Source organism: Myotis yumanensis, unplaced genomic scaffold (genome assembly GCF_028538775.1).
Source record: "Myotis yumanensis isolate MYYU_CA2020_CCGP unplaced genomic scaffold, mMyoYum1.0.hap1 SCAF_11, whole genome shotgun sequence".
Lineage (NCBI taxonomy): Eukaryota > Metazoa > Chordata > Mammalia > Chiroptera > Vespertilionidae > Myotis > Myotis yumanensis.
The window spans coordinates 40,467,267-40,494,089 of record NW_027223762.1 but is presented as its reverse complement, the minus strand read 5'-3'; the positions used below and the strand labels follow the sequence as shown (position 1 = coordinate 40,494,089).

Below are 26,823 nucleotides of genomic sequence, written 5' to 3'. Positions count from 1 at the left end.
AATATGCCAGGTAGACCGAGGGTCTGTCCCATGTATGGAAGGTGGAAAGGAGAGGCCCTGGAAGCCAGAGTTCTGTTTCCTGACAGGAAAGGGTGGTGAAAATCCAAGTTGGGATGGAAAGGTGGTGATTGTACAAACCCTGGAGAACACTGAAGCCTTAATATTTGGGGATTATAGGTCTCAAGCAGTGGTTCTATTAAAATCACCTGGGAAGATCTTAAACAATGCTGCTCTAGGTGATTTCAATGGTCAGCCACGGCAGAGAACCACTGGTTGAAAGTGCCTCCCATGGCCGAGTGAGACCAGGTGAACCTTCAGATTCTCTGAAGACAGCTTGTGTTCAGTTATGGCTGGGAAAACGGAGGCCTGTAACTGCGCACCATCAGCCACAGTCTGGGGGCAGCCTAGGGTCCCCGGCTGCCAGAGCAGGGTTCCCTTCCATGTCGACTTTCCCATTGTAGGGTAGAATTGGCACAGAGAATGAAGAAAGAAACAGGTGTGAAAGGCAGGAGGCAGAAGTGGGAGATGACCGATAGGAAGATCTGCAAAGGAGTGTTCCCTCAAGCAGGAAAACGCCAGCCTCGGAAGGATGGGATCGGGGTATTTACAGCAGATCAGGGGCAGAAAGGGCTCAAATGTCCAGTCTCAAAGGAGGTGCTCTACTCACTGAGTGGATGATGCCTTGCAGAGCCTGAAAGCCGTCATTTACAGGAAACACGTGATCCTTACTGTCCGCAATCCGGGCCAGCTGAGAACAAACACAAACACACATGGAGGATGCAGGAAAGCCACTGGGTTTAGGGGACTCCATCCACTTTTAGAACCAGAGGAACTTGAGAGGCTTTGACTGTGCTCAGGGGCCTCACTGAAAAGCCCTCAGTAATAATGAGTTTACCAGCGGCCTCCCTGGAGCGAGCCCGGGGGGTTGGCGCCAGCTCTTACATTTGTTGTAATACTTCTTTCCTTGGGAGCAGAGGTAAGATTGCCCAGCTAGATGAACATTTGGCCTGGGTTGGTGTATTTATGGATTTGGGGGCAGGCCATGGGCTCATTTCTCTCCCATTCACCCAAATTTCTGTTGGCAACTGTTTTCGAACCAAACAAACTCGTTTCCTTTGAGAGCAACTTTGCAAATAAATTCAAGCTTTGGTGTTGGGGAAGGCCAGTGAATGGGGACCCTTATCTTCAACCAACCTGCTCACTGAGGAAAGGACCCTGGTCATGGTTTGTCTGCTCCAGCTTTAAGGAGCCGAGGACTGGAGAAAGGAGAAGCTGCTCTGTGAGCTTTACTACCCTCGCCCCATCTTCACAGTTTTCTGCAATTGCCACGGTCACAGTCGGTGCCAGGATGTTTACTGATTGCACAAGCACCACAGTGTCATTGGGAAATTTCAGAAAACCCAGGAGAGTTAAAATACATTTATAAAAAGTTACTTATAATCTATGGATTCATCCATTCATCCTCCCATCCATCACATTTCTATTATTGTTAATTTGATATATATTATCTTTCATAGTTTTTCTAGGCAATATACACATATTTATTTAAACACTGGACGCACACTATTCCCAATATTCTGCAATCCTAATTTATTTACTTAACAACATATCATGAGCGCTGTCCCATGTTATTAAAACAAAAAGAAATTACAAACTACACTGAGTAACATTCATTTAGGTTGTTAGCAAATTTTTGCAATTTGCTTATATATATTTGTACATTTTTTTGCCCACTTTCTAATTATTTCCTTTTTTTTGTATTGAAAATACACTGCATATTTAATGGAAGGAAGGGATGTTTGCCATTTAAAAAAAAAGATTCATCACATTGAATAAAAACAACAACAACAAGTTTTCCAAGTTAATTCAGATCTATTTTGACACCTTGGCTGTTTAGCATCTACCAAGAAAGATGCTGCCTGGATGGTCTGTGTTAAATGCCCCCACATGCATCAGCAAATGGCTTTACATTCTTTACTCATCCAACAATCCCCTTCCTGCTTATTAACATTTCTGGAAAAATACTCCATCTAAGGGGTGTTTATGTTGCTGCTGCACCCTCTGCACCGAAACATTCACAAACTTGGTACGCTCCCAAACTGGAGGACAACCAAGCGCATACCTGTGTTTCGTTGAAATCCTTTACCCCGACACAGTAAACAATTGCACCAAGGTCTCGGGATCTGTTAGCCTGGGGCAATGAGAGAAAAGACGTTAGCGAGAGAAGCAGAGGCAAACATACTCCTTTGGATTAGCCAGACTAACTGCAATGATCAGGCATTCACTGAGCACCTACTTACTATATGTCAGATACCACAATGGAGAAGGTAATCCCTGTCCTCAAAAAGCTTATACTCCAGCGAACGACCCACTCTAACCTAATGCATTATGGGCATGAGGGAAGTGATTAGTCTAATGGGAAGTGAGGAGAAAGAGCCACATAAATAGAGTCTTTGAAAGACAAGGAGAGGAAAAGGAAACTGTAGGCTAGGGTAAATTGTATGAAATAATCTGGGGAAATGATTATCTTTTCTATTTCTCTGATGAATTTTTTTGGCATACTTTTTCTTCCTCTGTGATAGCAGCATGGTATAACGGAAAGGATGTGGCCTTCAGAACCTGCTATACCTGGGTTTGACACTTGGCTTTGCTCTAGAAAGTGTGAGGGGGATTAAATGAGATAATAAGTGCAGAGCTCCTCACGCAAGGTCTAGGTGGACAATGCAGATGCTCATAAATGTCAGTCCCCTTTAGAAATAAAGCCATTTTCATTGCCATAGAACACATTGGTTTCATGGATGGGAATTATGGTCCATATTTGAGTAGGTGAACCCATGACCTTTTTTTTAACAATTAAGTATGGAGAAGGCAACATAAAAAACAACATTCAGGTTTTGGCTTGATTTTTATATTTGATTTGTGAAAGGCTCTGATAACGGATTTCAAAGTTCTTCTGCATTTCAGAACAGAAAACAATAATTGGAAATCCTTGGTATATACAGTAGGTGCTTAATAAATAATCAATAGTAAAGATATATTAGGTGCTCAATATGTGCATATTGATTTGAGTTGTGTTCTTTCCCCCACTCTGTTAGTATGCAAACCCACTTGTGACTAATATTGAATTTTAGAAGGGACAGAAACACATCTTTTTTTCCTTCATGTTAGAAATATTTCTTGAGGCTTTCAGGATAAAACAAACTTTTAGACACAGTCTAGCCCCAGTCTTATCTGTAACAACTTCTGTGACACTTTTCCTCCAGTTGGACTTTATATAGAATTATCAAAAATGGGAAGGTTCATTTTCGTTATATATCTTGAATTTTATCTTTCTTTTTCAGAAACTCCCTTTCTATTGGTATTGGCACTCCAACTATTTTTCCAAGTCTGTATGTGCCATACCTAAAATTCTTTTCTACTAACCCCTATTTGAATCATCTGACAACTATCATTTATTTTATATTCAGTTATTTCCTTATTAGGGTTTTTACTTCATTTGACTGTTGTTTGGCACCCAGATAAGACATTCTGCATTCCCATTACATAGTGTCGACTTTAGAGAATAGGAATTATATCCTTTCCCAAATGCTCAGGGAGCGCCTGTCATATTTACTGTGTGTTTCACATTGTGAATTTTCCCAGTGTGGTTCCCAGTGTAGGTGATTAATGTGCTAACCTACATAATCTGTTCATGCCCTTTGCCAGCAGAGGCTTCAACAAGCTGAACATGATTACATGGGGAGGCCCATGAGGGCAGCTACTGTCTCACTTAACACTGAGTGAGTGAAGGAATGAATGAATGAATGAATGAATAGATGAATATATACTTCTTGCTCACTAAGGGAGCCAAATTTAAATTAAATCATAGTCAAGAGCTTGAGGTAAGTGTAATGTTCTTATTAACTCCTCCCTGGGAGGCCAGAACCTCCCTCCCTCACTGCCTAATTGTGTTGCTTTCTAACTTGGCCTGAATAAGGCTTTGTCACTAATGAGGCTTTAATACATTCCCATGGTTAACTGGTTTCCTTGGGCCACTTACACATATAGCTCTCACATCTACAACTTGAAAGGAAAGGCTTTCTTAAATATAAATGACTACTTTTTAATTTTTCAATAAATTCCCTTTTCTGAATCTCTTTATGCAAACTGAAAGTTTCATTTAAAGAGCATTCATTCACTTGCTTCGAGGAGTATTTTATGAGAACACAAATGAAAGGAAAAAAGAAATATCAAAGGAGAGATTACAATTTACTTTGCCTCTAACTAATATTCAACTTTGGTTCATAGAGTGAGAATTTCAATGACTAATCCATTCTGCCAAGATTGGCTCTTACATATGTCAAGTAATTCTTTCCCCTCCTGTTTTTAGTAGAAAATATGAGGAAAATTTCAGAAAAAAAAATGATTTTGGTTAAAAATGATAGTGTTTCAAAAGTGCTAGATCAATATAGTGCTTTCAATAAAATTATGCTAGATATATTTTACCCCTCCCAAACAGAGAATAATATAGAAATATTTTAAAGAGGAAAAATATCTATCATGTATAAGACATGAAAATTCACTTTAAAAAATAAGTTATTATTTTTTAAATGTATAAGACACGATTTTATCCAGGAGTTGTTTTTTTAATCAAGAGTAACTATCATTTTGGCCAAGTAGAAAGATTGCAGCCCATCTCAGAAGGAAGAAGCCCTTTTCCATGTCTGTTTAGACAGACACAGGCCGGACTGTCGCTTACCTCCCTCTCTGAATAGTAAAAGAGATCTTCATGGAGTTCTCCATCAGTCAGAGCAATGATGACGCTGGCTGTCCTGTATCCTGCTCAACACAACACAGACCGCTCAGTCCATCCTGCCACACCAAGGGGACCCTCTCTCAGCCCTGAGAAACTGTCTCCTCTAAGCTCAACCACCCGAGGTCAATATCTTGAGAATCAGCAACTTCTCTTTGGGGACTGGAAGCAATTACAACATGAAGAAGAGTGCCGAGGCAGACTCTAGAGCAGGGGTGGGCAAACTTTTTGACTTGAGGGCCACAATGGGTTCTTAAACTGGACCGGAGAGCCGGAACAAAAGCATGGATGGAGTGTTTGTGTGAACTAATATAAATTCAAAGTAAACATCATTACATAAAAGGGTACGGTCTTTTTTTTTTTTAGTTTTATTCATTTGCCCACGGCTGCTCTAGAGGGAATAGGCTTTGTTTCTGGGTTTCTCAATCTTATCTTAAAACAATGGCTAAACCTGGTGAAATGCTTTCTAGGCTGAGCTAGGAATAACTCCAGTGGCTTTTATTTCTGGGGACAAGCTCTACCACCTGGACTGTTCAAGAGTCCTTCTCACAGGCTGTAGCTGACCACATGCACCAGCCCTTGAAGAGCTGGGCAGAGTCCTAGTCATCGTGATTTACAAGCTGACTGAATCACAGCAGTTGGCAAAACCTACTAGAGTTCTTCCAGTAATTGTTAGGCATCTAGTAACATTGCTGATGGTTGAAATATACTAACAAGCGTTGGTGTTGATGTTGGATCTGTTTTATTTGTTGTAGTTTAGAGTGAAATCAGAAGTGGACATCTCTACAGGCCTAGGAGAAAAATCCCCAATGCAATATTGAATCTTTTAAAAGAGATTTGCCTCAAATAAAGAAAGGCTATTCATAAAAGACACTATAGTAATTGTAATAATAGCCAAAATAATAATAATAATGATAATAATAAATATTAGTTCTATGTACTAGGCACTCTATTAAGTAAAATTTTTGCCTTTTTTCATTTAAATAAAGGAAATTTCAAACTGAACTGGTATCTTAATCTTAACACCATATCCAACCACAGTAATGAAGGGGTGAAGGGGCTTGGAGCTCAGAGAAGACATGAAAATTACAGTTGACATAAAAATCCAAGACTTTACTAACCCATCCAAGTATTTACTAATTTAATGAATTCAACATGCAAAACTGTTCCCAGACATTGCAGACTGTGGCCCATAATGGGATCTAATTACTTTCATATCACTTTTCTTGCCATCAACAGGGTAGTAGCATTAGGCCTGGCACGTATCACCTTTCTAAGCATTCCTTCTTCGTGATGAAGTGTGTGTCCAAGGATTCTAGGCAATATCAAATATGTCTTTTGAAACAAGAAATTACGGAGGCACTTTTTCAGAAGTAAACACAGAAAAAAGTTAACTAGCTCATCATGGTAGTTCATAAGATAGTCTTACCTTGACTGTTTTCATAATAAATCTGCTCGCTGGCCTGGAAAACACATGAAAGAGCCATTAGACAGACAGCCACTGTTTGCTCCTCCAAATCCAACATTGGGCAGTGGGCTCTGGTGTTGGGTACGCAGCCATGGCCCAGTCTTGATTCTTCATGTGATCCACCCACACTTCACACAGATATCAATGGGTCACCTTCATCTAAAGTCACCCTGACATGTAACCAATATACTTGTGAACATGGATCAATGCCTTACTTCACATAGACTGGGATTTGTTCTCTTCAAGATTGAAGTCACTGACATTCTGTCTCAATCACTGAAGCAACATGTAGAAGAGGTGACCGTGGGAACGGGGAGCACTTGCATGTGGCGTGACTCCTGTCAGCCAAGCATCAGCCAACAAACCTTTCACCAGTGTCAGGGAAGGAGCAAGGAAATCTCCCTCGTTCTTTTGTATACTGTTATCAGCGTCTAAGTTTATGGGGAAATTTTCTTACTCTCTTGCCATTGGGTGTTATTCATTCCCTCAATGCATGTGCCTCATCGTCAGCCATCCTTAGGTGGATGTTCCGTGTCACACTTTACATTTGGAGTTGAAAATTGTTATAAAATTACCCTTTGAAATCCTTCATGCATGTAAGTATCTCCTCCTGGCAGGACCTTCTGCAATTCCTCAAGGCCTTGACGAATCTGTTCTCTGAAATCCAAAGACACCCTATTAGTCTTATTAGAGCATTTTTTACTGTGCTGTGTACATGCGAATTAGTCTTTTTCTTATCTCTGTGGATAGTCTATACTGCCCCAATGGTCCCCCAAAAGCCTGTCAGGAATAGAGTCTTTGTAGTACATCACCCATTCAGGGTTAGCCTTCAGCCATAGCATAGGATGAGCGAGATTTCAAAGACCCTTCTTCAGGAATCTCCTCCATCTGCTCAAGAAAGTCTTCCATTTCTTTTATTAATTATTATTAATTTTAAAGAGAGAGGAATGGAGAGAGAGAGAGAGAGAGAGAGAGAGAGATTGATTGATTTGTTGTTCCATCGTTTCCCCTAGTTATGCGTTTACTGATTGGTTCCTGAATGTGTCCCGACCAGGGATCAACCTGCAACCTTGGCTATGGGGACGACACTCTGTCCAACTGAGCTACCCAGGAAGGGCTTCTATCTCTTTAAATGGACAAAGTTTTCATTCTACATTGGAAATGAGCCTTAAAATGCAACTGCTCCTGAGGGGACACACAGCAACTTCAGCACCTTTATGTCAACATGCAAATGGCTCCTGTGAACCAGAAAGAGGCGGGTACCAAAAAACCAGGGCAAGGCCACCACAAGGACCACAGGTGGGAGGGGCAAGCGTCACGCGTGAACTCTGCCACCCGCAGAGTTGGGCCAAAGGAAACTGTGTAGTCAGCTTTGAAAACAAAAGTCTAGGCAATCTCTGCTTTCCAGGACAACGGAGAGTGTTTTCTGTGGCTGATGCCTGTGTTTTCTTACTCTGGTTGCTTGAGGTGGCCCTGGGGCAGGAAGAGGAAGTGAGTTAGGGCATTAGGAAAGGGTCTGACTGAAAGTGGGAAACATGAATGGTCTGGGGATCAAATGGAATCTTTGTGGACCATTCTCTCTGGGATGTAAGATATGTTCCTGTCTTCTAAATAGCCCCACACTGTAACGAAAGGGCAAGAAAGTGTGATTTCTGAAAAAACATTAGCCTTATTCATAAACTGTAAGCCTATGGAAAGTTTGAAATTACCTTCTTCTCACTGGGGCCTCTTTAGTGATAGAGGGTGGAGGTACACTATTTAAATGAGCAAGGGAAGCTTCTTTTGATTAGGCAAAGAACCTAACATTTATTAGGCATCTACTATGTATAAGGTCCTACTCAAAGGTTTGTTTTCATCCTCACAAGACCCATACAAGGTGGGTAATGTTGACCGCATATGATAGGTGAGACAATTTGGGTTTAGAGATTAGGTAGAAGAACAGAGACTCGAATTCAAACCTGTCTGACTTAAAAAGGCGTTCTATTCTGCCAAGCAGCCTGCTAGCACACAGCAGTGCTGGAGAAGTGGGAAGTTTTCAGTAACACTTGAATTAGTGAAGAGCAATAGCAATTTCTAACACCATCTGAGTACCTAAAGTGTGCCAAGCTCTATTTGAAATACACCACACACAATAATTCACCTCTGCCTTATAAAAAATAGCTCTTTTGAATAGATAACACTGTTATTTCCATTCCACACAGAAAGAAACTGAGTCACAGAGAGGCTAAGGAACTTTCCCAAAGCCCTGTAAGACGGAGGTAGGATTAGACCCTAGAGACCCTGTTCTCAATAACCATGATAACTGTCTCTCTTTCGAGTGAATGAATGACATCTATTGCTGGTCTATTCTGGCAATCGCTTGGGAGGAAGTCTAATGTAAAATTAACCTTTTGTTAAAACTGATATAATGGAGTAGCCATGGATGAGGCTGGATCTCCAGGCTGTTGGAGGGCTTAAAAGACAAACTGAAAAGGGGTTAACCTGAGCTTGCCCCTGGCCTAGGCTACTGATGCTTCGCAGGTGGGATAGTGAAGTCCAGGTAATTCAGACGCTGGGAAATGTACTGACTATTGTTTCATTGTCTCATCAGTGCCCAAATGTCAGACCACATGCCCAGTTTTGCAAGTCAAAAAACTGGAACCCTTCCTTGACCCTCTACCTTGGCTCTCCTCTCTCTTTACGCTTCCCTACATAATCTATCATCAAATTCCATTGGTTCTACTCTAAACATACCATGAAACTTCTCTATCTCCTCTGCCAATGCCATGGTCTGAGCCACTATCATCTCTGGCTTAGACCACCGGGAAAGTCACTGGCTAGCTTTCGACTGCCCTCTTGCCCCTTTTCCGTTCATTCTCCACATGGCTGCCGGAATGTTTCTAAAATATTGATCAAAACATGCTACTCACTCCCCTGCTCAAAACCCTTCAATAGCAGACAATTACACTTGGGATAAATCCCAAATCCTTGCCCTGGCCTTCGAGTGCCTACATCATGGCTCCTGTGCCTCCGGGACAGCGGCATGGGCACCACTCCGCCCCCCTCTGCACTGGAGCCCCGCGGGCTTTCCTAAGCTCCTTCTCCACAGACCCTTCCCACCTGCAATCATTGCTAGCCATGGGCTGGGGAGACTTTTTGCCTAGCTCTGCACCGGGCGAATTCTTCCCCAGCCTTCAGTCCCAACTTAAATGTCAATTGCTCCAAGTGGCCTTGTTAGACTTCCCCAGTTCAAATTGGCTCCCTCAATTAAATTTGCTCATGGAACCCCAAACTTTTGCTTCATAGCACGTGGGACATTTTATAACTTTTGATTGTGTAATTATTTGTTTAGGTCCCCCCTCCCCCCCAGTTTTGGACTTCAAACCCTTTGAGAGCTGAGCCATGTCTGGTTTGGTCTCTATTATTTCTTCTACGTCTACTACAGTTCCTGGAACATTCTAGATATTCAACAAATATTTACTGAAGAGGTGAGCGGAGGGAACAGGTGTCTCCACTTTCATCATCCCGTGAAGAGGCCAACCTTGGGGGCAGGGATTAGCTTCACTTGGCATGTGGAGGGAGGCCAGGCAGGGACTGACCTGGTAATGGACTTTAGGTGTGTGCCCATGTGGTGGTTATAAGCCATTCTCTATGTTGTACTCCTTTACATTACCCAAGCATTTCAATAAATCCCACCAAAAGGCATAATTTAATTTCAACCCTTGTTGTTTAGTAATGAAAAAAGGCATATATCGGTGGTGTGGAAGGAAGGGCAAAGATGAGAGCAGTGTCCTCCACCAAGGCCACCATTGGGAGGGCAGAGGGAGGCCCTGGCAGCCATCTGGCCGAGAGCAGCTTTGTCCTTAATGGTTGGCAATTTCATGAGGGTCATGGCAAGGACCAGGTAGTATGAGGGTGAGGCTGGGATAGGAAAATCAGGGTTTGCTCTTGAGCACACAGAAGTGGTATCATGGAACCTTCAGAATCACTGGGGGACACTACGGGGGAAGGGGAGCTAGTTTCTGACACTTAAGGGGTAGGAGATCGGACATTACAAGTAAATGTGAAAAAAAAGTATTGTGGTCTTGCTCTTTGGCCACGGACTAGTGAGATCTGGGCTATATTGGTAACACTAAAATTGGAATAGTGTGTTAAGGCTGCAGCTTGAAAAAGAGGTTAAAAAAGGCATATTAGGGGAATGGAAAAGGCTCCTTGGCTTCACTGTATTCTTTCCCTGCCAAATAAAGTCTGGGAACTGGGGTGTTTCCTCTAAGCCTATTTCCTTTTCTTTACAAGTACTTTCTTGAGCTTTATATATTTTTGGTAGCAGAACAAGCAAAGGCTGGTTTGGAAACTGTCCTTATCCTTGATGCTTTGTGTCTGGCAAGATAAATTGACTATCCCAAGCAGTGATCACAACCTCCCAGATACCACCCTTACTTCTCCAAAGACCAAATGACTTATGCCCCACCTCCCTTCGCCCTGCCTTGTCTCTAAGCACCCACAACATCAAAGCAAACGAAACAGATGGTTTCATGGGAATGGTGGGTCCATTTAAATTTTGGGACAATAAAACTATTAATAAAGGCCCATTTTTTAATGCTCTCTTAGAAATGAAAGAAATTGGGAGAAAGATCTGTTAAAGGGGGTGATAAGAACCTCTCTGAAGCCTTGGTTATTACCAAATGAAATGTTATCTTCCTGGGAAATGAGAGAGGCTGGGAATCCTAGGAAGACAGGCTGCTATTAAGAGTCTCCTGTTTTCCTTGGTGGTTTCAGATGTCTGCCAGTGTTCTTACTTAGAAGTTAAGGGTTCTCAGGCCACATGTCTTGTGTTCCTTTTGCAACCCCTGCAGCACTTAAGTATGGGCCTAGAGTAGGTTGTATGTTGTTGAATGAATGATTCCAGTTTGGGCACATTCATTAATCCATTCATTCATTTCCACAACTATTTGATCATGCATTGTGCACCCAGCACTAGTCTGGTTTGTAGGGATGGGGGGTGGGGAGAAGTGGGATGGTGTCTGCTGGACTTTTCGTTGGCCCTGGGAGTTTTTCTACACTTCATGAAGATAACTTTTTGGGATTCCAGATGTCTTGCAACATTTTCATATTTGCTGATGAAAGGACGAACACACATAAGCACATCAAGAAGCACTTCTATAATCACTTATCCCAAGTATCCCAGTGATGCTCCTACTGCAAAATCCTCCTTGGGGTTATGCAATGTCCACCACATTTTCATTCTATAACCCCCCCCCCCTCAAATAACCCAACATCAGCTTTGCATTGTTGGCTTCTTGCCTCCCATAAAAGAGCTCCTGTGGAATTGGACTTTCCTCAAATGCCCTGCAGTTGTTGCCTTTGCAGCCTCAACTTATACAGTAAACACACAACATTGTTATTACCACTAATGCTGCATTCGCATTTCCAGATGGCCTAGGACTCTGGTGTTCCCTCCCCAAAACATGAAGTGAACCAAACAAAAACATAGATTGATTAAAGTCATGCTGCTGCTGCTACTTGTGGAGTCATGAAATTCCCACACAACCGACCGTAATCATTTGTTTATAATGTATGTAAATCAGCCTCCTTGGGTTTTTTCCTAAGAATAGGCCAACATGATTAATGACATGAAGGTACATATTGAACCAATGATATATATATATATATATATATATATATATATATATATATATATATCTCCTCACCTGAAAATATGTTTGTATCCTCACCTGAGAATATGTTTATTAATTTTAGAAAGAGAGGAAGAGAGAAAGAGTGAAACATTGATGTGAGAAACATTGAGCGGTTGCCTCCCATAAGTGCCCCAACCAGTGGTTGAACCCCAAACCTTGGTATGTGCCCTGACTGGGAATCAACCTCGCAACCTTTTGGTGTATGGGATGATGCTCCAACCAACTCAGAAACTCACCCAGGGCTCTATATATTATTAAGTGAGGTATAATTTATATACAGTAACATGCAAAGATATTTATTCATTTCCTTTGTAATTGTTAAATTTATTCCTATAAAGTTATTTATAATATCCCTTTATGATATTTTAACTGTAGGATCGATAGTAACATCCTCTCTTTGGGTCCATATTAGCAATACCTTGATAGCTTACAATATTCATCCTTATTTTATCATAGTCTACTATAAGTTAATACAGTAAAACCTCACTATAATGAACTAATTCGTCAGAGCCGAAGATCTGTTATATAATAAAGTAGGTTTTCCAAATGCGTATGTTAAAAAATTGATAAATTAGTTTACCTGTTTTACTTATTCAGACACATCTGTGTAATTAAAATTAAGTATGTATGAAAAGTTTAATTACACAGAAAAGTTTCCTAGGTGTGTTAGAGGAATGTTAAATTTATACTGAATAGGTTTAGTAAATGCCTACACTCACCCATCACCACAAGTAACAAATGCACACAACTGGGGTGTGGCTTAACATACTGTTAAAACTGCTGCAGAAAGTCATGCCAAGGGACAACAAAACCAGTTACCTGGTGGGATGCGGTGTGGTCATGTGCTAATCATTTGCCAGACATTGTTTACGAGTGATGACTCTTGGATTTAAATATGTAGACTATAGTTGTAGATATGTAATATTTATTTATGTTGATGAAATTACTAGTGTTTTTTCCCAACATATGGCGTACTTGCTAAAATTTGCTAAAAATAGCAGTGAATTAATAAAAAATAACCTATTAATTTAATTATAAACAAATCTTGGTTACAAGCATTTTGAAATTAACAGGGTGTTAATTTTCACATATGACATACAGACCAGAAATTGTGTCCGTTAAATTTGAAGTGTGTTAAATCAAAGTCTGCAAAATCGAGGACTTACTGTACTATAACACTTATATAATGGCAGAAAGTTTTAATATTATACTTCCACATAATCATTTCTCATCCTTTGTGCTATGACTGCCATATATTTTACTTCTATGTATGTAATAAACTCCAAAACAGTGTTATTTGTCTTTTTATGAGAATCAGAAAATGACTATCATTTCTGTGACTCTTCTTTTTTTCTCGTAGATCTAGTTTATACCTGGTATCATTTTCCTTCAGCCTGAGGAATTCCTTTAGTATTTGTTTTTTTTGTAGTGCAGATTTATTGGTGACGATTCCCTTAGGGTTTAACCCCCCCCCCCCCCCAACCTCTCTGAAGTGTTTTAATCTTGCCTTCAGTTTTAAGGATATTTTCACTGGATATAAACTTCTAAGTTGACTTTATTTTCCAAAGATATTAATCTTTTATCTTCTAGTCTACATGTTTTGTTTTGTTTTTCTGATGAAAAATAAGTGATATTCATTGTTGTTCCTCTGTTTGTAATATACCTCTTCTCCTTCCCATCTGACTGGTTTTAAGATGATCTCTTCATTCTGCTTTTCAGAAATTTTACTAAGATGTACTTAGATGATATTTTCATTGTATTTGTCCTGCTTGGGATTCTTTGAGCTTCTTGGATCTCTGTGTGGAACACCATGTTTGATATTCCAATTACACATACATTTGACCACTTGATATTATCCCACAAATTATAGAACTGGTTCATACTCCCCACCTCCCGGTCTTTTCCATTTATCTCTTTCACTTTAGGTAATTTCTATTAACTTGTTTTTAAGTTCATTAATCCCTTTTCTGCTGATATTGTATTTTTCAGTTCCACAGTTTTCACTTGGTTCTTTGAGATTTTTTTTTCTGATTTCTCATGTCTTCCTACATTATATTCACCTTTTTTGTTGTTAAATTCTTTAAAAAGTCTGTAATAGTTGCTTTAAACTCTCTGTCTGCTACTTCCAATAATTGAGTCATCCATGGTTTGCTTCCATTGCCGTGTTTTTCTTGATTATGAGTCACATTTTCCTGCATTTCCCCATGTTTTATAGTCACTTAATTTGTATTTAAGACATTATGTAGGAAACAAAGCAGTGGAGACTTAGGTGTAATATTGATTTTCTTTATTTACTTACTGCAGAATGTAAGCTTTTTATTATGAGGGACTGATTATTTAGATTCTCCTTAAGTTAGGTTGAGCTTGGGCAGGGCCACAGCTGTAATTAGAGTGTGTTTCCTGTTATTAACCCAACTCCCAGCCTTTTGCCTGTCCTACCCTTATGGTCTGTTCAGTGTTTGAGCTGGGAGGTGGTTAGGTACAGCTTCATAGATTTTTGCTTGACGTTTAGATTTAACCTTGGTAGGAATCCAGAATCTAAGCAACACAAGAATTCACAAGATTATGCAATTTCTTTCTACTTTTCAGTAACTTCTCCCATGTTAATTTCTTGGAACAATGTAGAAAAGAGGTATGGGTGAGGCAGAAGAATTGCAACGCTGATAGATTCCTTTTTCATTTGGAGATCTTTCACATAATCCATCCCTCTGGCACACATTGTTGTCCTATGTTCAGCTGGCTTTTCCTCCTCTCTGCAAAATCTCTATTGAAGGCTGACCTACTTTTCCAACTGCCCATACCCAGACCAGGCATCCACCCCAAGAATGGAAGCTTCTGAAGATCTCTGCTCAGCTCTAAAGGGCTTTTTTCTCTGTAATTCAGTTCATCAGTGCTTCCTCTGTCTACTAGCCCCATAGAAACATATGAATTCTATTTTGCCTGGACTTTTCTGGTTGACAATGGAAATGAAGGTCTTTCACATCCTAACTAGAAGCAGGCATACCGTAAAGTCTTTTTCTAAATGTTTGTAACTACACATTTGTCTCAAATCAGGAAGAAAAATGCTACTGACTGACGACTGGCATATAAATACTAGAGGCCCAGTGCACGAAATCTGTGCACAGGTAAGGTCCTTAGGCCTGGCCGGGGATCAGGGCCAATCAGGCCTTCCTTCCGGCTGCCAGCTGGGGCCTCCCTTCCGGCTGCCAGCTGGGGCCTCCCTTTCCCAGCTGCTGGCTCTTGGCCAGGGCCTTCTTTTGTTCCACACCGCCCCCTGTTGGTCAGCGCATGTCATAGCGAGTGATAGAACTCCCGGTCAAACTCCCGTGGGGACACTTTGCAGATTAGCCTTTTATATATATAGCTACTCAAGTATCTCTCATCTTAAAAAAATTAATCCTCTCTGACCCCACATCTCCCTCCAGCTGTTGACCAAGTTATTTGTGTTCCTCTTCATTACACAACTTCTTGAAAGAGCACTCACTTTTGCACCCCTCTGTCTTTCCTGGTGGAGACGTTCTTCAAATGTGGAGTGATCTTTGGCTATCTTTCATAGTGAATGAGCGAGATTATGAGATTTGTTAGAAGCTCTAAATGCATGTAGGGACATGCTAATTGGCTGATGACCAGCTTTTGTCCACAGGCTTTTTTTGTGGAGCATATATAACTTTTTCCCTCTCAGAAATATTTATTTCTATAGATAATTAGTTTTCAAACTCTTTCCTTGGGTGTTCGGTCTGGAATTGACAAGGAGGAGAGCTGAAAGTCACAATGTTTATTATGCAGATGTCTCCATAAACTCCCATGTCTGGTGTCCGACTGTAAAACCACTCTTATTTAATTTTGCCAGAGAATATACTACAGAAAGGGTAGTTTTCAGAACATAGTGGAGGTGGGTGGTTCTGAAGGTTGAATACCCTCCCCAGATAAACTTGTAAACAATATTCCAGTTTTCATCAAGTAGTCCTTCTTTGACTTTTACAGTATCTGATACCTTCAGTTTTTGAGCTTTCTGAGGTTCTGGAAGCTTCAAGGCTTGCTTCTCTTATCTTCTTCTGCAAGACTGTATCTGACTTCTCTCCACACTGCTTACATTATTTCCCACCCCGATGTCTTCTTTCTGTCCCCAGATACAGTGCTTTGTGGTTGAACTATTTCTTAGAGTCCTCAATGACGGGCATTGTGGTTTTGTTTCACAGTCTTCTGGTTTGGGGGTGCTCTTTGTGAGACAAAGGGCCAAAAATGTCTCTACCTTTCATTTTAAAATTGAAATCCTTCACCTTTTAACCTATTCTGCTCTGCCTTTTGTCTCCACAACCCTGCTGAATCTGCTTTTGTCAAGGTCGCCAGTGAGCTCCCCATTGCCCATCCATAGTCACTTCTCTGGATTCAGTACTCAAAGCCTTATGGCAACAGACACAGTTAACCTGTCCCTCAATTTAAAATGCTTTTCTTCTTTTGATTTCCATTACAGGATATTCTTTCCAACTTCCTCATCTGTTGTTCTTCCTCATATTTCTGTGTAGGCTTTTTCTTCTAGGTAATCTCTTTCTTTCCAAGACTTCAGTGCCATTCAATGGCTCATGGACTTTGGAGGAAGAGAGACTTGGAATTTACTCCTAGTTCTGCTGCTTCTTAGGGATTTCAACTTCAGAGTTCTCAAGTATAAAATGAAGGCCTGAACTGTTAAGATCTACCAGCTCCCTTCCAGCTCAGAATGGTGCATCAGATTGTATACGGGGACCAAAGGGAGAGTAGAAACAGAACGTGGGTATCAGCTGGGAAGTGGAGAGGCCAGTTGGAAGATAGGAGTAGTTCATCATGTGACACGGGGTCAAGTGCAAACCAATAACTGAACTTCATGAAGAGGAGCCCATCAAGTAATTTCCAAAGGTTGCAGCCTAAGCTGGCATAAAGGACAGGAGTGATGGTTTAATCACAGGACAATGTGATTAATTTGTCCAAATTCCTCTTTATACAACTATATTTTGGTTGATTACTCATTTGTACAGTGGTTTTTACCATGCATTTCCTATGGCACCAGTTGGCTTCTGAAACAAATTCCTGTAAGATATTCCCCATCACTAACATTTTTCCCCAGTTGAACCATATTTTGCAGGAGATGGAAGTGGTAGAAAGTGGGCTCTATAGCCAGGGTTGCCTAAATATATAGCTTTTTTTCCCCCATGAGAACCTTCAGTTTCATGCTCTTCTTAGTTCAGTAGGGACTGGGTCTCTCCTGGAGCTGATGACATATAAAATGTTCAGGTTCATATAGGTGAGCTCAGTACTATTGACCACAATAAGTGTTTGGAGGGGCATAGGATGAAGTGGCACTCTGCCAAGTCCCGTGAGCAGAGACTGTGGAGCCCATCATCTTAGATGGAAGCAGAAAGTGGATAGCCCTAGGGCAGATGATCTGTTTTGGTCAGATTACACCTTTTTAGTATAGGCTGGCAGTTCTCTCCAAAGGACTTCCCTACCAGCCTTTGGAGCAATATTGGGCTGCAGGTGGGAGTAGGTAGATGTATACTAGATCCATACCAGATAATCCAACCTACAAGTCATATGTGGACACAGTCTGAGAAGAAGTGTTGGGAATCATACAAGACACTGGGAGAATGTCAGGCAATGACAACTCTGATAAACCACAAGTGGGAGTATAAATTGGTGCAGCCCCTTTGGAGAATAACTAAATCATGCCCAATGAAGTTACATATTCACATATTGTAAGACCTAGCAATTCAATCCCTAGAATTATCATAAAGAAATTCTTGCTTCCTTCTCCCCCAGGAGACAGGTACAAGAATGTTCATTGTAGCCTTGTTTATAACAGCAAAGAAATTAGAAGCAAACTAACTGTATGAATAAGAGAACAAATAAGTATATGATGGTACATTATTATAATAGAATACCCAATGCACAATAGTTTAAATGAACCAAGTGCAGCTACATGTATCTATACAGAAAAAGTCTCAGAAACATAATGTTAAGCATAAAAAAGCCATTTCAAGAAAAATACAATATGGCCATTAATTATAAAATTTAATATGAAAAATACTATATTGGTCACAGTTGTATAAAAATATACAACATCCATTAAAATGATAAACTCAAAATTCAGGATAGTGATTGTCTCTGATGAGAAAAGAGAAAGGGGAGTATATACAGGGCATGTTAATATCTGTAAATTTTATTTCATTAGCATTGTGGTGGATAATAACTGCTCATTATCCTTTGTACACTTTTGTTGCACGCAAATAATTGCTAATTTAAAAAATTGTTGAGGGTGAGAAGCAAAGGCTAAACCTGCAGTTCATGAAGAGGCAGCGTTAAATCTAAGGTTCAAGTCCACACCCTGGGGTTGAGTTAGGTGAGGGACATGTGTGAACCCACCCGATGTTGGCCAATTGTGGAAATGATTTTGTTGGGTCACAGAAAATCTATTAGTTTTGGCTGTGTAGCTTCAGAACTCTACCTACCAATTTTTGGTTCTGTGGGCTACTTCTGCAGTTTGCCTTGCTGGCTTCATCCAGAGAAGAATATTTTTGAACCTTGCTCTGTCAACTTTTAGCCTTTAAATGTATTTTCCACATGAGAGATAGTAGGTGAGGGAGGGAGGCAACATTTCCGGAGTGTCTATGCTGTGCCAGGGTCTCTGCTGGGCACTTTTTATGCAATAATTAACAAAAGTGTCCCAACGCCACCATATGATTGGCATTACTATCTTGGTTGTACATATGAGAAAACAGATTCAGGGGAGTGCAGTAACGTGGAGCCCAGACTGGAACCCAGACTGGTCCTGGCACAAACCCTGCATGGTTTCTATTACATCTGTGGTGTCCAAAGTAGGCACAGGACACTGCTATACACAAAGATAAAGGAAACCTATCTAATATACATATCTATCTATCTATCTATCTATCTATCTATCTATCTATCTATCTCTATCTAACCTATCTATCTATCTATCATCTATCTATCTATCTATCTATCTATCTATCTATCTATCATCTATCATCTTCTGGAGCATAAATTGTACTCCAAAATTTGTGAAAGAACTCAACATGATTTTCATATAAAATCAAACATTGTAGAATAGACTACAAATGTACATACATTTTTAAGGTGAAAGGATGTTAAAGAATTTTTTTGCTTTCAATAAACCACTTTAAACTATACCCGAGGACCCCACAGGTCCACTTTTACTTTCTTTTACTAGCAGGGGTACTCCAGAGGAAGAGGGTGAGAAGCACTGGCCCACTCTTCTCTCACAAATCGGTCTGTTCCCCGACCTGCTCTATTGCTTCAAGGTGTGTTTTTGTTTTTTGTTTTTACCATCATTGAGACTCAGTATCTGTAGCCCTTTGGGTTCAAGGGTGGGAACGTCTGGCCTGCAGGCAATATAAGGCCCACGAAATCATTTGGTCTGGCCCTGCCAAGGCAACCGCAGACGGGACTCAAAATTCAATAAATCTAGAAGCTTTTTTCATAGTAACATAAATTTATATTAAGTGAATTATATTAAGGGAATGATGTTATAAATATCCAAATGGCCCTTGGCAATAAAAAGGTTCCCCACCCCCCCTTAAACAATTGCTTCTAGAGATATTGCCTGGGCTCTCCTGTGTGGGAGAGGTCTCTTTAGATCAGCGGTTCTCAATCTGTGGGTCGAGACCCCTTTGGGGGTCAAACGACCCTTTCACAGGGGTCGCCTAAGACCATTGGAAAACACATATATATAATTACATATTGTTTTGTGATTAATCACTGTGCTTTAATTATGTTCAATTTGTAACAATGAAATCGGGGATCACCACAACCTGAAGAACTGTATTAAAGGGTCGCGGCATTAGGAAGGTTGAGAACCATCAGACAAAGGAAACACTAACTTTTATGTGGCCTCATGCTGGAGCAGAACGTTCTACCTGTATGCCTCTATATAGTGACAGGACAGCCAAAAGCTAAATACTTCAGAGAAGGAGGTAGGCCAGGCAGAGCTGGGGACACACTCTTTGAATTACTGTTGGATATGCAGATGATTTGAGTGGGGGTGTATCCAGGAGGATTTGGGGTAATTCCTTAGCTGTTTGTCAAAACCCTAGCAACAACCACAATAATAACAAGGACACTGACTATATGCCTGGCATTGTTAATTCTTCTAACAGTTCTATAAGGTAGGGGCTATTATTATATTCTTTTTTTTTTTAAGAAATATGATTTTATTGATTTCAGAGAGAAGAAGGGAGAGGGAGAGAAAGAAACATCAATGATGAGAGTGAATTATCAATCAGCTGCCTTCTGCATGCTCCCTACTGGGGTTTGAGCCCACAACCCAGGCATGTGCCCTGACTGGGAATCGAACTGTGACCTCCTGGTTCATAGGATGATACTCAACCACTGAGCCACATTGGCCAGGCCATTACATTGATTTTACAGATAAGAAACAAAGGCGCAGAGTCAAGAGAAGGCTGAAGGCAACTGACTCAGACCCCATGATATTATCCTTCAATCAACAGGCCAGAGAATTAAATGCTCTGCTGTATTTCTCTTAATTTTATCACCAAAGCTTCTTGCATTAAAGTGAATAATATCTCAAAATGGAACGAATCCCAGGTCTTTCAAGCACAAAGTATCTGAAGACTTTTTCTCTTTTATTTTTATATTTAGAAAAGACTTTTAGAACTGTCTCTTGGTAACAACAGCCTATAATCATTCTGCTCCAGGAATCAAGCGGTGTGTTCAGAATATGTCATTTTCCCCTGTGACACTAATGGCAAAACCACACTCCCAACCAAACCAGAAGATGACTGAGGGGGATAGAGAAGTGTGGTCTCTTGGTTTCCACTCAGCAGTTTGAGCCAAGCGTTCTTGGCTTTCACTGCAACTTCTTAAGCAGTAAGCAAGACACTTACCCTCTTCACCCCATCTGCGAAATGCTGATGCTACCTCTTTACCTCTCTCTTTGTGAGGACTATTTCCAAGCTGAAGCTGATAAAAGGCCATGAAGATAAAAGAGGGCATATGTTCTCAGGGAACTGTTTTCCCTAGGGTTTAGGGTAGTGAATTGTGAATTGGATTTTTTAAAACTTAAAACCATATATATAAGAGTAAAATTGTGGGAAGCCCTATAGTATAGTGGTTAAGGGTGTGGATATTGGGGTCATGATGCCTGGGTTTCTACACTTTTACAGCAGAGTGGCCTTTAGCCTTCTCTGACTCAGTATCCCCACCTGTATAATACATATAATAAATAACATAGTTCCCATAACAACCTCACAGGGTAGGGATTATCATTTTCTCTTATTATAGCTGAGAAAAATATTTTAAGATATTGGTACATAAGAAGCCATTAATAAAAGATTGTATAGACTAAAGAATGTATTTGCACATATACCTAGCGATTGCTTCCATTTAAGTATTCCACAGATAAGAAACAAGATAGCAGCATGCATACATGTGCCATGAATTGCGTACATTATCTAATGTAGTACAGGAAAAATCACTAAATTTAAATACCTTAATTTTGTGAGTATAAAAAAAATTCTACTGCCACTGACTACTTAATGTGAATTTGGTCAAATAATTCCATCTCTCTCTGAGAATAATTTTCCTTAGTGAAATGAGGCCAGTGGGTTGGATAAGACATAATAATTGTTTGACTTGTTGTTTTGTTATGCTTTGTTTTATAATTTTTGCAAAGTTCATAAGAAAGGTGAAAATTTCAGTTAAAGATAGTGTTCTGGGTCTACACATTTTAACTCCCCCTTTTCTGTCCAAAATGATGTAGAAACAGCTAAACTAACATAATAGGAGAAAATGTTTGTCACTGATGGAAAATAGGTAAAGATGCCATATGTGTGTCAGACAGTTGGAGGAATTCCTGCAAAACTGGAGCTGCTGACATCATGATGAGGGAAGGACCTGTCAGCCTGGAATTCCAGGACTTGAGAAGAAAAGCCTGTGGGTGATGGGATAGGTTCTTAACATAGGGATCCAACATCTACACCTGACCATCTTCCGTTGGCTTCTGTTTCTTCCCTACCTTGGATATACTACTGGGTCTTCAGAATTTCAGAAAAAAAAAAAAAGCTACATTATGTACATCTAAAAGTTCCTATCTTCTTTAGCCTGGGATCTTCACATTTTCAACAAAGCTTTACATGATGTCTGACAGAACTTACCCCAAAACCCAGTACTGAAAAAAGTAGTTGTTTTTCTTTTGAGTCACTATACTAAGGAAATGTCTCAGAAGTTGGGAAAAAGAGAACCAATTTGAGGAATTTGAGAAAATTTCCCCTTTGAAATAAACTAATGTAAGAAACATACGACACTTCTAATTCATACTCATGATGAAGATATTCCATCTCTAACACAATATCAGGGACACACACACACAAAGGAAAAATTCAGAATCAGGAAAATATTCATAGGGTTGAAAGACATTTGTCACTTAAAAAATTTGAAATGGCAATAAAAAAATACAAAACATTGATGAAAGAAGTGAAAGGCATAAATAAGTGGAAAGACAGCCTGTGTTATGGATCAGAAGACTTAATACTATGAAGATGATAATAGGACCCAAAGTGATCTATAGATTTAATGTAATCCTTATCAAAATTCCAATAGCATTTTGCAGAAATAGAAAAACTTATCCTAAAATTCATATGAAATCCTAAGGGACCCTAAATAGCCAAAACAATCTTGATAAAGAAAAAAAGTTGAAAGGCTCACACTTTCTCATTTCAAAATTTACTACAAAGCCACAGTAATCAAAGCAGTGTGGTACCAGTATAAGGAGAGACAAATAGACCAATAGAACAGAATAGAGAACCCAGAAATAAAACTTTGCATATCTGATCAAGTCATTTTTGACAAGGTGTCAACTATCCAATGGGGAAAAGGCAAGCTTTTCAACAAATGGTGCTGGGAAAGTTATATATGCATTTGCAACAGAAAAAAATTGGACTCTTATTTTAAACCACATAAATAACTCACAATGAATCAAGAACCTAAATGTAAGAGATAAAACTATAAAACTCTTAGAAAAAAATAGGGCAAAAGTTTAATGACACTGAATTTTGCAATGATTTCTTGGGATATGACATCAAGTACAAGCAACAAAAGAAAAATTAAATAAATTGGACTCCATCAAAGTTAAAAACTTTTGTGCATCAAAGGACACTAACAACAGAGTGAAAAGGTAACCCACTGGATGAGAGAAAATATTTGCAAGTAATATATTAGATAAGGGATTAATATCCAGACTATATAAAGAACTGTTAGAACTCAATGACAAAAAGAACCCAATAAAAAATGGGCAAAAGACTTGAATAAACATTTTTGCGAAGAAGATATACAAATGTTCCAATAATCACATGAAAAGGTATTCAACATCACTGATTACTAAGGAAATAGATCTCAAAACCATAATGAGATACCATTTCACACCCATTAGGATGGCTGTTATAAACAAACCAACAAACCCAGAAAATAACAAGTGTCAGAAAAGATGTTGGGATATTCCTTGTAGATTATTGGTAAAATGTAAAATGTTGCAGCCATTGTGAAAAACAGGATGGCAGTTCCTCAAAAAAAAAAAATCAAACATAGAATTACCACATAATCCAGCAATTCATTTCTACATATAATCCCAAAAGAATTGAAAACAGAAACCTGAACAGATATTTACATGCCAATGTTCATAGCAAAATTATTCACAACAGACAAAAGGTGGAAACAACCCAAATACCCATTGACATTAGGAAGGTTGAGAACCATCAGACAAAGGAATGGATGGATAAACACAATGTGGTAGACAAAAACAATGGAATATTATTCTGCCTTAAAAATGAATGAAATTCTAATACCTGCCACAATATGGATGAAACTTGAAAACATGCTAAGTGAAATAAACCAGACACAAAAGGACAAATATTATATGACTCCTCTTATATGAGGAATCTAGAATAGACAATCCATAGACATAAAAAGTAGAATAGAAGTTGCCAGGGGCTGGTGGGAGTTTCAGTTTAGGATGATGGAAAAGTTCTGGAGATGGATAATCGCACAACTTAATACCACTGAACTGCATGCTTAACAATAGTTAAAATAGCAAGTTTTATGATACATGAATTTTACCACAATAAAAAAAATGCAGTGGAAGCCATGAACAGTAAGTAGAATACTGCAAAAACAAAACAAAACTTAAATTGGAGAATTACAGGACCAGAGTGAATTATTTGCCAAGAATTCAAAGAAAAATGATAGAGATTAAAAATTATAGTAGAATATAAAAGAGTTATCGGTTATATTCAAGACTATAATGCACAGACAAGAAAAAGTAATAATAAAAGGAATAATAGAAAAATTTCTTAAGCTGAAAAAGCTTATTAAATTGTCAGATGAAATAGCGCAAGTCCTACACAAAGTATTACACAAAATAAGAGAACCCACACCTAGACATATACTCTTGACTCTTTAAAAATTCCAAAGATAAAGAAAAATAATTTTTACAAGCATCCAGGAGGAGAAAATAACATGAAGCAGAAAGCATTAAAGGGACAAACAGGTTGCTTTATGTTGATTGGAAATATATTCCATAATGATAATACATGTTAGCTAAATAATTCAATACAAATTATAAAACAATGTGTTGGATACTCAAGTGAAACATAGTGGAAAGTTTAAAATTATTTCTGTCTTCACAGATCAAGTAAACAAAAAAATAAAATATTTGATAAATTTAATATGATTTTATATAAAAATTTTTATTCATCAAAGTATGCATATTTTCTAACATTCATGGATGATAAACAAAATTTAATCATAAACTAGTCCACCAACAAAATTAATAAATTTTAAAAGCAGAAATTATATAATCCACATTTTCTAAAAAAATGCAATGACTCTTGAAATTGAGAAAAATATTTTAAAAATTATGTGAAATTGTGAAATACTTTGTGAATCACATTAAATCAAATATAAAATTATAAATTTAAACTATTTAGAACATAATGAGAACAATACATGTCAGAGTATGTGATATTCAACAAGAATGAGATTTAGAATATAATTTGTATTAATAATAACTTTTATTATTAAACAAGAAATAATATAATGAATGAACTTCCAATTCAAGGAGCCAGAAAAACAGGTGAAATAAAAAAATAAGAAGCAGAAGACAGGAATTAATAGAAGTGAAAGAATAAAATAATGAATCACAAAACAAAACAAATACATAAGAGAATTGATGAGTAAATTTAGGAGACAAACCATTGAGTAATTTCAATGGGCAAATAAGAGAAAATAAATACCTTTACATGAATGCAGGAAAAGGAATATAACCACAGGTACATAAGAGATTTTGAAAACTAAAAAAGTAAGTTATAAAGTTAAAATATCAATACATTGGTAATTCCTACCACTTTTCAAGGTGAAAAATATGGGAACATAGGTCATATAAGAATTTAATATAAATGTCAAAGAACTCCTTTAATAATGATCTAGGCTTAGATTGTTTTCCTCTGAGTGGTATCAAACCTTGAACAAACAGATACTTCTATATTAGTTAAGATATTCCACAGCATATGAAAAGACTGCCAATTCATGTTAACGCACTCACATAATCCTTTTACCCGTAGGCTGACAAAGATAGTATAAAATGAAACTCCTGAACACTCTTAATATTAAATGTGGATGAGCAATATCTTCAGGCTTATATTAAATCAAATCCAGAAATATAATGAAAAAATAAATCATAATAAATAAAATGTATTCCATCAATGTAATTTTTCACCAGAAAATCATTTGATTTAAAATTTTCAAATGGACAGAAAGGACAAAGATAAATAAAGAAGAAAGCTATAATTATCTTGATATGACCAAAGGGCGTTTAATAAAACATTTACTTCATACAAAAAATTAAATAAAATTGGAAGAATAATTCCTTAATATAATAGATAAAATATATCTATGAAGTCAATATCCGATGAAGTACATAATTATGAAGTACAAGTCATTCCCATTAAAATTTGAAAGTTTTATTTGTAATAAGACATACAAGAAGATATAACAGCTATAAATATTGGAAAAGAGAATAGAAGTTATTATTAATTACAAATAGTACAACTATTTTACCTAAAAACCATTCCAAAATTAACTGGAAAGTATTGGAATCAATAAAATGTTCCATGAAAATGATGGAAGCCTGGCTGGTATGGCTCAGTGGTTGAGCATGGACCCATGAACCAGGAGGTCAACAGTTCAATTCTCGGTCAGGGCACATGCCTGGGATACTGGCTCAATTCCCATTAGAGGGAGTGAAAGAGGCAGCCTATCAATGATTCTCTGTCATCATTGATGTTTCTATCTTTCTCTCCATCTCCCTTTTTCTCTCTGAAGTCAATAAAAACATTTTTAAAATATGGAATGAGAAATAAATTTATAAAACCAATAGTTTTTCCCCAAACCAGTTTTTCTTAACAATTTTGGGATCATTAGCCTTTTCTGATACAAACTATAATCTCTCTGATTTGCAAATTTTAAAAAATCATTTCATGAGCTCAATAAAAGTCCATGGACTCCCACATTACAGGTTAATTGCTCTTTAGTAAGTGGTAATTTAAAAAATACAACAGAAAAAAATTATTCACAGGGGGGAAAAAACTTTAAAGTGCCTAGAAATAAACTTAGGAAACATTGTATGACACTGATCTAAAGAAAATATCAAAACCTTACTGAGGGACATAAATGAGAAGTGATATATCCTTAAACAAGCTAGATATAGTAAAATGCAATGCCATTTCGCTAACATTATTCATACAATTCAAATGAAAAATTGCCAGAATATTTTGGAACATGATAAAAATTATTTAAAATACACA

At 38.4% G+C, this 26,823-nt stretch overlaps 1 protein-coding gene across 1 annotated transcript in view; it reads right to left on the bottom strand.

The window, feature by feature from the left end:
- Positions 1–26,823, bottom strand: part of ANTXR1 (ANTXR cell adhesion molecule 1) — a 217,742-nt gene that overhangs the window by 155,629 nt on the left and 35,290 nt on the right. Inside the window, 5 exon segments of the mRNA XM_070429383.1 lie at positions 668–748; positions 2,123–2,191; positions 4,739–4,818; positions 6,222–6,255; positions 6,836–6,917. Coding sequence (XP_070285484.1) covers positions 668–748; positions 2,123–2,191; positions 4,739–4,818; positions 6,222–6,255; positions 6,836–6,917 — 346 coding nt within the window.